The 12993-nt window shown below is 39.7% G+C and overlaps 2 protein-coding genes across 2 annotated transcripts in view; one reads left to right on the top strand and one right to left on the bottom strand.

The window, feature by feature from the left end:
- The window catches only part of alg11 (ALG11 alpha-1,2-mannosyltransferase), a 10271-nt gene extending 251 nt beyond the window's left edge, over positions 1 to 10020 (top strand). Inside the window, exons 2-6 of the mRNA XM_028436985.1 lie at positions 1 to 209; positions 1092 to 1294; positions 1376 to 1544; positions 4264 to 4904; positions 9509 to 10020. The exon at positions 1 to 209 is cut by the window's left edge and continues 10 nt beyond it. Of these exons, the coding sequence (XP_028292786.1) occupies positions 1 to 209; positions 1092 to 1294; positions 1376 to 1544; positions 4264 to 4904; positions 9509 to 9792 (1506 nt within the window). The 3' untranslated portion in view covers positions 9793 to 10020. The remainder of the gene's footprint in view (positions 210 to 1091; positions 1295 to 1375; positions 1545 to 4263; positions 4905 to 9508) is intronic.
- A 962-nt stretch (positions 10021 to 10982) lies between these two features.
- Positions 10983 to 12993, bottom strand: part of LOC114455629 (serine/threonine-protein kinase Nek5-like) — a 30977-nt gene continuing 28966 nt past the window's right edge. Inside the window, 1 exon segment of the mRNA XM_028436981.1 lies at positions 10983 to 12818. Within this exon segment, the coding sequence (XP_028292782.1) occupies positions 12575 to 12818 (244 nt within the window). The 3' untranslated portion in view covers positions 10983 to 12574.

Genomic DNA, 12993 nt, shown 5'->3' with positions numbered 1-12993 from the left:
TCCCTGCTGGTTCCATGCTTCGTCCTCAGCCTGCTGCTCACCCTCCTGCTGCTGCTGCTTCTCCTGGGCCTCCGCATGTGGCTGCAGAGCCGCAGGGCCCGGCGGACACAGGAAAAGGGGTCCGCGGTGGCCTTCTTCCACCCGTACTGCAACGCAGGGGGAGGCGGGGAGCGCGTGCTGTGGTGCTCCCTGAGGGCCCTGATGATCCGGTAACACACACACACACACACACACGCACACACACACACACACACACACACACACACACACACACACACACACACACACACACACACACACACACACACACACACACACACACACACACACACCTCTGTATAAAGTCAGCAAAATGATGGTCCATTGTTATATTAATCTGTATTAACCACATTTAATGTATTTATTGATCTGGGTAATGTCCACTGTTATCCAGGAAGTTTATTGTAGTAATGGTTGAAAAGGTGGTGAAATTGGATAAAAAAAAAAAAAACAGAAATTGGTTAAAAGTTGCAAATTAGAGTGGCCAAAAACAGACGTAAAAAGGGTTCAAAGGGTCAATATATGAACAATTAGTTTAAACTGGCAAATAATGGAAATGTCTTGAAGGTGGAAAAAAAAAAATGTGTAGAAAAGGCACTGATGGAGAAGTGGCTGAAACGGGAGTAATGTAGCAAAAATGCATTAAAAGGAGCAAAAATATGGCAAGAAAAAGAGATGAAAACAAGTAAAAATATGGCAAGTTTGGTATAGTTGCAGAAAAAGGGTAAAAAATAAGCAAAAATGGGCTCAAATTGTTAAACATATTTTTAGTTTTTTGAAGGCATCTGGCGACCCCCTCCAAGTGTCTCACGACCCTAAGGTTGAGAACCCCTGGTTTATGAAATACTGTTTTATTCTCTCTTTTTAACCATTCATTTTTAAAGTTTCTTTCTTGCTAAGTTACTAGTACTGCCATTAATATCTAAATTACTTCAGACTACTCTGTTTTTAAAACGTGCAGCTTTTCCCCCCCCTTTAACTTTCACACCTCATGTGTCTCAATTGATCAACTCATCACAGTTGATCAAACATGTTCACCCTCTCTGTCCCAGATACCCAAGGGTCTCATTTGTGGTTTACACGGGTGACCAGGGAGTAACTGGTGAGCAGATTCTGGAGGGAGCCCGTCAGCGTTTCAACATCACGCTGCCTCGCCCCGTCACCTTCATCTTTCTGAACCACCGTGTGTTGGTGGAAGCCTCGTCCTACCCTCACTTCACACTACTGGGCCAGAGTGCTGGGTCCATGTTCCTTGGTAAGACTGGATCTGGATGAGTGCATGGGTTTTAATGGAGTGACAGCAGCAGCAGTAGCCTCATTGCTGATTCTGTTTCAGGGTGGGAGGCGCTGACGGCCTTCGTTCCAGACTTATACATTGATTCAATGGGCTACGCCTTCACTTTACCCATCTTTCGCTACCTGGGAGGTTGTAAAGTGGCGAGCTACGTTCACTATCCCACTGTCAGCACTGACATGCTGTCTGTGGTCAGAGAGAGGGATGCACGGTGCGTGTTCTACACACACACACACACACACACACACACACACACACACACACACACACACACACACACACACACACACACACACACACACACACACACACACACACACACACACACACACACACACACACACACACACTTTGACTTATAAAAAAAGAAATATAAATATATATATATATATGTTGTGTTATAAGGCTGGGCAATATATTGAGATTGAAGATATATCGAGATTTCTATTTTGGCGATATAGAAAATGACAATATGGAGATATATCTATATTTTTAAACTTGTTTTGATTTATACAACCACACAGTACAAATCACATGATACAAGTATTTAATATTATTCATAGGTTACAGTCAAACAGTGTCATTCACAATTTTTCCATATTACTGAGATTTATAATTTATGGCCTATTTTGTATTAAAATACTTATTTTAGGAGTCGCTGCTGTCGTTACTTTTCAGAACAGCATGTAAAGCAGTTAAATAGATTGCTGAGTGCATCCTAACCCTGACATTCCCTTAAACAAGCCACACTACAGAACTCACTCACACGTGCTGTCCATTAGAGGAGACTAAGGCAAAAGTGGCACATATTGTGTAGCTGTTTGTTAATAAATAAGCCTGTGTGGCATTTTTCATAAGCAAATTTAACCTAGAATTGTCTTTCTGGTTAGATTTCATGAAGTTAAAAATATCAAGATTATTATTTTGTATCGCCACTTTGAGAAAAAATATCGATATGAGTTTCTTGTGTTGTTTATTTTATTTATTTCTTCCACCGTGGTAATTGCTAATCTTCCTGGGATCCATTTAAAAAACACTAATAATAATATTCTCGTACATGTAAGAACAGAAAAAAATAAAGACAGTTAAAATATACAGAAATATTACATAAGAAGGTACATCAAGACATATTTTCATTACACCACCAAAAAAACATGATAAATACATAAAAATTGTTAAAAATATGATTTTAAAACATTTTTAAATATGCGTAAATGAAATAAATTTCTTTCAAGTCCGTAGACAATTTGTTCCAATAGTGAAAAGCTCTAAAAAAGACAGACATTTGTAAATAGTTGGTATTTAGGACGATTGGTGACTAAGTTGGAGTTTGAAGCTGTTCGAGTATTGTAAAAGTGGCTATGACAGTAAATAATGCAAAACTGCATACTAGTTCCTTTTCTTTTTAAAAGTGCAACTGAAAATTTATTTTGTGCCCTAACAATTGGACTTTAAAACAAATCCCATATCAAAGAAATAATATAAATAAACAAAATATGGCTTTCTTTCTCACGTCTTTCATTTTGTCTTGGGGAAGCCAAAATGCTTCCACACTTCTGATTTAAAACACGGTGGTGCATCCTGAATTTCAAATTCTAAATAGATGGCGCCCTCTGCTGTTACAAAAAAGTACTGCGATTCAAGTATCGATGTGAGCCGTGACACCTTTGAATCGATTTTTAACTGCCTCACGAGTAATCATTACATTCCTAGCAACAATATAAAGTGATATTCAGTTGACAATAGCTGGGTTTCCATTGCAGGTTTTTGCAAAATAAAAGCGATATTTCTAAATGTTGATAATGTGTTTTGTATTGCACTTTGAACGTGTTTCCATTGAAGGCTGTTTTGGGCAGGAGCTTTGTAACTCCCGTGAAATCTCATCCCGCGAGACTTCACGGCAGAAAGACGAACGCTCCAAACCTCCTTATAACACTCTGTATTCCTTTGTTGTTTCATGTCTAAATATGGCACTAATGATTTTAAGTATAATGCTAAGAAATGTCCCGATCTCCTCTTCTGTTTACGCGTCATGTTTACTCAGAGATAAGTAGTCATGTGATCAGGTATGTCACGTCTTGTGACGTGTATTTGCGGAAAATGTGTTTCTATAGCACTTTTTTCAATATCAAAATGTCTGAAATACCTCCTCATGGAAGCGTAAAAGTTTTATTGATAATTTTTTGAAATTCAGATGTTTCCATTACCAGTCTTTATTGCGCTTTTTAGATTTTGCACATTTCCATGGGTGGAAACGCAGCTAATGTTTTTAATCAATAAAATGAATGATTTGTGGTTTAATGTTTATCTTTATCTTTATTAATAATGAGCCAGCTTTACTATTACATGGTGAAAACAAAGACACAAAATGGGAAATATACCTCAAAAGGATCCTGATGGGGGTGCGCAAATATGATCATATCACCCCCATCCTGAAATCATTGCACTGGCTCCCTCTGGAACAAAGGATTGAATATAAGATCTCCCTCCTCACCCACCAGTGTGTACACAGAAATGCCCCAGCCTACCTTATCCCCCAGACCTCCTCACGCACCCTCCGTTTCAGCAAAGCTCCCCTCCTGAAGATCCCCAGAACCAAGCTGTGCAGCATGGGTGAGCCTTCTGCTCAACTGCTCCCAGACTGTGGAATGCTCTCTCTGATTATCTGAGAGCTCCACAGACTGTGGATTCTTTTAAACGCAGCCGAAAGACACAACTTTTTACTAAGGCCTTTTCGTAGCCTTTTTTTTTTTTTATGCCTCATTGTTTTTGGTTTTAAACTGTTTTACTATTGCTTTCTTTGTAGCACTTTGAGATTTCTTTTATGTAAAGTGCAATACAAATAAAATGTAGTATTATTATTATTATTCAAAAGCTGATTGGTTCTTCTTGAAACCATTCTATTTAAAACTTGTGTCTTTTGACTCCAGATTCAACAACGCCGACTTCATCTCCAGTAATCCAGTTCTGAGTGCAGTGAAGGTCGTGTATTACTGCATCTTCGCTCTGTTGTACGGCCTCGCCGGCTCCTGTAGTGACGTCATCATGGTGAACTCCACCTGGACGCTGGGACACATCCTGGCACTGTGGCGTTCTCCGAGCCGCACCAGCATCGTCTACCCGCCTTGTGATGTCAGGGCCTTCCTCGATATCCCACTGGAGGATGAAGACGAGGTGGAGGAGGACTGGGAGGAGCTTGGGAAAGAGCTGGAGGGTAAAGTGGAGAAAGCGGCGGGTGGCAGACAGGACAGGAAGTGCCATTCCATCGTGTCTGTGGGTCAGTTCAGGCCAGAGAAGGACCACCGGCTCCAGATCAGGGCCTTCTGTAAGCTGTTGAACAGGAATGCGGAGCAGATGGGGGGAAGGGAGTCGCTTCGGCTCGTGCTGATTGGAGGATGTAGAAACCAGGAGGATGAGGAGAGGGTCCTGATGCTGAGGGGTCTCTGTCAGGAGCTGGGAGTGGGCGATCGAGTGCATTTTAAACTCAACATCCCCTTTGAGGAGCTGAAGAGAGAGCTGGCAGACGCTACCATTGGCCTGCACACCATGTGGAACGAGCATTTTGGAATAGGTACACACACACACACACACACACACACACACACACACACACACACACATAATAATAAACATTGCTCTTCTACCACAAGGGTTGGGGTCAAATACATTTTTCAGTTACATCTTCAATTATCCATGTTGAATTACAATTCTATTATGATTACAATGACCAGCATTTTTCTAATTATTATTATTGTTATTGTTATTTTATTTTTAAATAAAAAAATTACAATTCAATTACAATACTATTTCATCCTCAGAAAGTCAATTACAAATATGTTCTCAATTACTAAAGTTGAATTACAATTAATCACAGCTATTAATAAATAACCTAGTAAATGTTAACCTTTCTCTTGTGTTAGCTTTCTGTAAGCATCTCTTATGATAATGGGTCCGTAATCAGCTGTAAAATACACTAAAACAAATATTTATCATCTAATTTCCTTCTGATTTATTGGTTACCTTTTGCTTCCTAATCAATGAAAATATAGTTTTGGGCATCTGAGCCTTTTTTGTATCAGTTACCCCTGTTTTATTGATTGTTAACTACATGTGTAGAACTGTACATAGAACTGTAACATGGTAACGGTTTTGCGTTAGATTATAATTTACAATTTTTGGAGAATTTTTATTACAATTACATAGTCAATTATCTAAATTCAATTATAATGAAGTTAAGATTACAACAGAAACATTTGCTATAATTATAATTAATGATCAATTATCCAATAGTTTTTTCCAGCTGTGGTCAGAAAGGCTTCACTCTCATATTAAGAATTGGTCAAAAACTCTAAAGACTAACGGTGCTCCGTTTGATCGGCCACTGATCATTATCGGCCGATCTCCGTGGAAAAGTATGTGATTGGCGTTTGTCGATCAATGCCTTACATTGCCGATCACAAAAACTGATCACCTGTCCTGTAGCTCGTACTTTGCAGCCGGCAGAGGCTCTGTGTGCAGAGTAGTGTCCCCCTCCCCCTTTCCTTCACACTGCGCAGGGGCACGGGGGCAAACCACCACAACAAACATGTCTGCCGTGTGGAGCTTTAATAAGATCTGTGAGAGTGATGTAAAGTTTGCATCCTGCAACACATGCAATGAAAAAATACCTCGCAGGGGAAGCACATTAAAAGGCTTCAACACAACAAACTTGATCCGACATTTGAAGAACACTTGACAGAGTATGGTGAGTTTTCGAGGCTCACGGCAGACAAAGAAAAAAAGACTGCAACAGTCCGACGCAGTTAACGCAGCCCACGCTTGGCAACACTCGTCCGTATGAGCGTGACAGTCAGAAGGCTAAGCAAATAACCAGGAAAATAATTGAATTCATCAGACTAGATGACCAGCCTTTCTCAGTGGTGGAGAAAGGCTATTTCACAGACGTAGCCCTGCCAGAGCTCCACCAGACAGTGTACTCTCACATCGAACGTCTCCTTAAAGAAGGTCTGTCATCCTCTGTAAGTTTTACAAGTGATTTATGGAGCTCGGACCTCAGTCCTGTGTCAATGCTGAGTTTAACAGCTCACTGGATTGATGCAGAATTTCAACTTCAAAAAGCTGTTCTGCATGCCCAGGATTTTTCGAGCTCCCATACTGCCGTAGCTTTAGCAGCCGCATTTGAGAAAATGTTTCAAACTTGGCATATTCCAAAAGACAAGGTACACGTGATACTGAGAGATAATGCCCGAAACATGGTGAAAGCTATGACTGATGCTGGGTATCCAAGTTTGGGGTACATGGCACACACCCTGCAGCTAGCCATCCATGATGCAGTGCTGTCACAGCGCAGTGTAAGTGACAGCATTGCCAAAGGGAGATGCATTGTGGGACACTTCAGGCACTCTCCGTTAGCATATGCAAGACTTCAGAGTGTACAGAAACAACTGAGGTGAGGTGACAGCCCACCAACAAGATGTCAGCACTAGGTGGAACAGCACCTATTACATCCTCCACAGTCTCTTTGAGCAAAAACGAGCATTGGGTGTCTACGCGGCTGACTTTGAGCTACCTGCTACCTTTACATCTTCCCGGTGGGAATTGATTGAAAACACGACAACACTCCTGGAACCTTTTGAAGAGCTGACTAAGGAAATATGCTCATCAACTGCAACTGCTGCTGATGTCATACCCTCTGTGATGGTTTTAAAGTGTCTACTTTCCAAAAGTGCTGCAGCAGATCACGGTGTGAAGACAACTAAGGTCACATTGCTGGAAGCCGTCACCAAAAGATTTGCTGACATTGAAAAGGAGCCCCTGTACAGTTTGGCAACCATCATAGACCCAAGGTGAGAAAATTATCATCAAATAATGATAATAAAATAAGCATTTACTTATACATACTGGAGTTATTTTTTTATTTTCAAGTGGTTTGAAACAAAATTAATGTAATGATTTTTTTGCCCCATTCAAGATACAAAGACAAGTTTTATTCTGAGGAAGGACTCAAGACTAAAACACACAGACAGCTTCTTGATCTGATGACAGAGGCCACTCAGAGGGACCCAAACCAAGTGCCTGAAGCTAACAACACAGGGGTACCAGCAGAGAAAGTGCCCCGACCAGGACCCTTTTCTTCAATGTTTGGTGAAATCCTGGCAGAAGAAACCCCTCAGCAGGCTCACACTGAGAGTGCTGCAGCAGCACCATCAGAGATGACTATCTACCTGTCAGAGTGCATCACCATTGGCATACTGGAAAACTAATAAGGAACGATTTCCAGACCTTGCTAAAGTAGCAAGAGCTTGCGTACCAGTCTGCACCCTGCACTATGTGGAGAGTGAGCGCTTATTCAGTGCTGCATCCATCATCGTGGACGAACACAGGACTAGACTCATGACTGAAAAAGCAGAGATGCTCCTCTTTATTAAAAAGAATCTTCCCACAATGCTTCTCAACAAATCATAGACATTTAACATGTGGAAATGCTGTTTAACATATTTTTTCTGTTCAAAGCAAATGCACTTTACGTTCAGTTGTGCTTTTTTTCTGTTTCAAGGTCTTTAATACCATATTTATGTTATTTAAGTGACAAATGGGCTATTTTTTTTTTTTTTTTTTTTTTACATACGAAGCTACAGACCCATTATATTTATTTTATAAATCATAAGAAAGGTAAGCACTTAGTTTTTTTTGTTTTTTTTTTTTTGACAAGGCACAACAGTTTGCCAAGCCATGTTCTCAGGTATTTTGATTTAGTAACTTATGATAGTTTATTTAAATTAAATCTGCATTTGACTTTGAATGTATCCTTTGTTATTTGACATGTTGAGATATTTTGCCTTTTAGTTGCACTATTCTGCACTATTCAGCCTGTTGAGAGCTTTAATGTTTTTAATATGTTAAAGATTGTGTTACTGATATCAGGTAATTTTAAGTGTTTTTCAGTTCTTTAATTGAATCGTTGCTGCATTGTCCCTGCAAGGTTTTTGTTCTTTTTTTCTCTTGAAAAAGTAAGAACATGCTTTTCTCTAAATTAAAGTGATTTTATGGTTCTTTTTTTCCAAACCCTTCTAAAGACTAATCTAAATTGTTTTAGACTCATAACTAAAGGCTGGGATACAGTGTGTGATTTTTTTTCAATCGTTGTACTCAGCTACAGCTCAAACTGCGACTCACGTACAGAGCCAGAATGTGCGCAGCTCACGATTCATGTTCTCACACTGTACGGACCGACACTCTGACTGCTCACACTGAACGTTCATACACGACACATCAGGGTCTTGTTTCCCGAAATGCAACGTACAAATTAGAAGAAGAAGAAATCTGAAGCGTCGCCATTAAAACAGACGAAGAAGAAAAACCCGGAAGTGGAGAGACACTCGCAAATCTCAGCAAAAAGAGCTTTAAAAAAGAAAAGTGATGACGTGATGGATGGACAGATGTGGGCAGTACAGTCCGTCAATTTTACAGCTGTCCTACGGTGTTTGCGCATGCGCATTGTGAGCGTTTACGGTAAGCCGGTCCGTGGCAGTGCTTCAACTGTGCGATACCCTCACGTATGACCCTACGATTGCCGATCGGGAGCTGGTCTTGAGGTGTTAATCGCTTCTCGTGACCTTATGTATACTACTCGCATGAGTCGAAAATCGACTCAAAATCGGCCAAAAATCGCACAGTGTGTGGATGCCTTTAGGTCATGTCTCTCTTTCCGCTCATCTTTATCTTCATACAGTGTTTCTGTCATACTGTATCATTCACTGCCTGGGCTCAGGCCTCTGACAGCAATCAGAACTTTATCTTCTTCACGCTATAAACAAGCTTTGAAAACATGTCTATATTATTTGTTTTAAAGTGTTTTATGATGATATAATATTAAAACCCAGGCCAGGGAAACAGGCTGCAAATTTGGTTAGTCAACTCGTCTCATATTAGTCCATTGGAGGATGTAGGGAAATTAATTATTTATATTTTTATGATGTTCTCCTTGGGGCTGTAGGGGAAGGTTCTTCTCATATATAGGAAACCTGGTTCTAGGATTTAGTTCTTCAGAATGGGTTGCAGGAGTAATTCCTGCTCCATCTTTGGTCTAAGTTACTGTAAGGACTTGTGAAAACCAAATAAAATGTGTTTTTAATATGTTCTATTCCATGACTAACCTGTGACGTGTCTCTCTAGGCGTGGTGGAGTGCATGGCTGCAGGCACCATTGTTCTGGCTCATAAGTCTGGAGGTCCAAAGATGGACATCGTGGTGTCACACGAGGGCAGACAGACGGGTTTCTTGGCCGACAGTGAGGATGGCTACGCCATCGCCATGGAAACCATTTTGGCTCTGTCGCCGGCGGCTCGGCTCGAGATGCGACGCAACGCCAGAGACTCTGTGGAGAGATTCTCCGACCAGGAATTTGAAGCTTGTTTCTTAGCTGCGATGGAGTCTCTGATGAGCACACTGGAGAGATGAGCAGTACATCTGAGCTCTCACCACCCGCACCGTCGTGTAATTGATTTGGTTTTTTTGTGTTATGTGACTAGAAGTTCCCAAAGAAAGAGTTTAATCATCTGCTTAACACTTCCAGCTCATTCCAAGTCACAGGGGTTATATTCAATATAAGCAGATTCCTAATGGACCATCAATGTGAAAAAGTCCTTCCTGTCCAAAGCTGAGAATAAATAAATAAAACTAAAACAGGAGAGTTGTATTTTCAAACCTGTGTGACTGATGGTGGAAGTCCACCATCTTGTTTCCTCTTCTTTTCTTTGGGGCGATTCCCTTCAGGGGCACCACAGACAATCCTCCAGCTTTTTAATTAGGATGCCCTTCCTGACACAACCCTCTGCATTTATCAGAGCTCGGTCGAGCAGTTAGAGTTAGGGAGTAAAGGGCCTTCCTCTCAAACTTTTTTGGCTCAGGTACCCCCTTTATCTTGATTCTGAATCCAAGGACCCCCTTTATCTGACTGCATCATTTCTGCTTAGAAAACTTATTTAAAAACAACTATAGAGCATAATGATGGAATGAATGAGTGATAACACACATTTTAAAGAATCTCATTTTGTAAATAAGTGGAAATAAATGGTATTTAATGGAGTGGTTCCCAACTTTTTTTTCCCCAGATATTTATTTTTAATTGCATTTTAGTTGAACTACATTTATATTTCACAAAGTGAAAGTATAGAAACACTGTTGTTTAAGATTGTGTGTTTTAATTGAAAAATAAGAAGAAAAATTTAAGGCAACTCCACATGAGATCCCAACCTCGAGGTTCTTGCCCGGATTTTAAAAACTCATCAAAAATATCTGGGTTTCCCAGGATCCCTGAACGCATCTCGGGAACATGTTATTTTAACAGACCATAGCTCTGCTAATATTTGCTCTATTTGAGAAATTCCAACAGTTTCTGAAAGTTAAGGAGTTGCTTCTTACAACAGTATCGTTACGGTAATTTTACTGACACGTGACAATTCATAAAGATGTCAATTTGTTTTCATGAAAATTTCAATTTCTGGATAATGAAAAAATGTTCTCTTTTTCTGTAGCTAGTCTTTACGTGTGTACATTAATTTTAATGCTTTTCACACTTTATGGACAATAACAAGTTATTCATATACTATATTTTATTTTGCCGTTACAAGGTCGATTCAAGAAAACATTGAGTATGCCAAGGTCCTCAAAATATGGTCACCCTACCTTAACCATTAGGCCACCCCTCCCCATAAAGTATTTTAGGATTTGTCTAAAAACACTTTTAGTGTGGAATACGTAATATATTATATTTTAATAATATAAATGATGTACCACTTCAATGGTAATGAAAGCATTTAAATCGAGTTCATTCACCATAGCAGTTGGGCACTGGTCTTTATTAATCGATCAGGCTTATCGTCTCTGACTCTGTAAAGCAAAGCATGGAAAGCAAAGACATGCAGTATATTTCTCAATGCATGTTATTTCTGTTAGGCTAAGAGTGCAAACAAGATTTCAATTTGACTAACTGTCATAATATTTCTTTTTGTTTTTGCTTCTGATCACACAGGAAGTGTTCAGACTTACTGACATGACCAAAACTCTCACTCATTTGAATGTTCCACCTCCTGCTTTTCTGTTTTTGTGAAGAAGTCCAGGCATGGAAATACAAATATATATTACACAATCTTTATTTATTTTTATTATTTTTTTTGTAAATAGAAAATGTTTGTTTCACTAAACTAACATTCTAGTGCTGCAATAAATTTAAGCTGTCATGCATTGTAAAATGATTGTTGTGTCCACATCAAAACATTAAATTCACTCTAAGACAAATGATATTCTCCTGATGTTTGTATCAAACCATTAGTCTATGCCTGTGCTTTTATTTTTACAAGTGTGTTAAAGATTACCACTTAAAAAGGAACTAAACTCCAAGGTTTTGGCTGACGGGTGTCATTTTTCTTTTTTACTGTAACATATTTTAAATCTACTAGTACTACTAGTAACACTGAACATAAATTGTCTACTAATGGACATATTAGCTTTACTAGTAAAGTTTGCACTATTGCACCACATTCATTTACGTGGAGAACACATTTTTTACTAGTGTACTCAAAATCTCACTAGTAAAGCCAAATGATTCACAATTAGTACTAGTAGCCTTAATGTAAATACAGTAGGAGGGATTATAACTAAATCCAGCTCCTTGGATTGGTTGTAAAATTTTCAAAAGCCAATGTCAAACCTGAATTTGCTTTTCCCCACCCCTTAATTAGCATACAAGGCTTACTAGTGACACATTTTGCCTGACTAGTAAATTTAGTAGAGAGACTTTTTGCTTCACTAGTACTACTAGTTACACTACTTGACTGGTAAAGTCTACTCGTGTGCTAGTAAGCCAAAATTGAGTACATGTTCTCAATTTTGTAGCACTAGAAGAGCTTAACTATGGTTGATATCAGTCAGTGATATCACATTTCTGCTCAAAAACATCTAGAACAACCATTCTCAGCCCATAGAGGGCAGTCACGTACATTTTTACAACAAAATACACCAAAATGAAACACTTTGAAATGTCAAGAAGAGTTGGACAAGAATCAATAAAAATAACCATATACATTTGTTTTGCTGCCATTCTCCTCCACTAACCCACACTCAAAGCACACATTGGGTAAAGACGGGTGTTAACTTAAGGCATCATTGGAGGCATATTGTGTCAGTGACAATCCTGTTTATCTAAAGCTGTGTGGTCTTCTCTTTGGAAATCACCTGAACACTATAGAGAACCATCCGCCTCAGAGCCAGCGAGCTTCAATGACTCAGCCGTGATGTCTCTGAGTGAAACTATCGTCTCTGCTTGAGTCTCTTTGGAACCATCCATCGCCTCTTCCTTTGTCCCATCAGCCCCTGCGGCCATTTCCTCTGTGTTGTTGTGTGAACCTGTGTCCTCTTTGACAAACAGACACCTCATGATGTCTGCAACCGCCTCTTGCAGCTCGTCTTCTGACTCCTCAAAGGACCTAAAGTGAAACAGATAAGTGGGAAATATCAAGACAAACTAATTACCATTTATTAGTCCCCGGACCGACCAATGACACCACATATTACACAGTACATTAACATGTAACAATGGAAGTAAGTAGTGAAAAGAGATACAAATATGCAAACAGGACAACAGACCAGGATTAAGCCACC

This window comes from Gouania willdenowi, chromosome 21 (genome assembly GCF_900634775.1).
Source record: "Gouania willdenowi chromosome 21, fGouWil2.1, whole genome shotgun sequence".
NCBI classification, from domain to species: Eukaryota; Metazoa; Chordata; class Actinopteri; order Blenniiformes; family Gobiesocidae; genus Gouania; species Gouania willdenowi.
The sequence above is the reverse complement of the archived record's forward strand: the minus strand, read 5'-3'. Positions and strand labels throughout refer to the sequence as shown.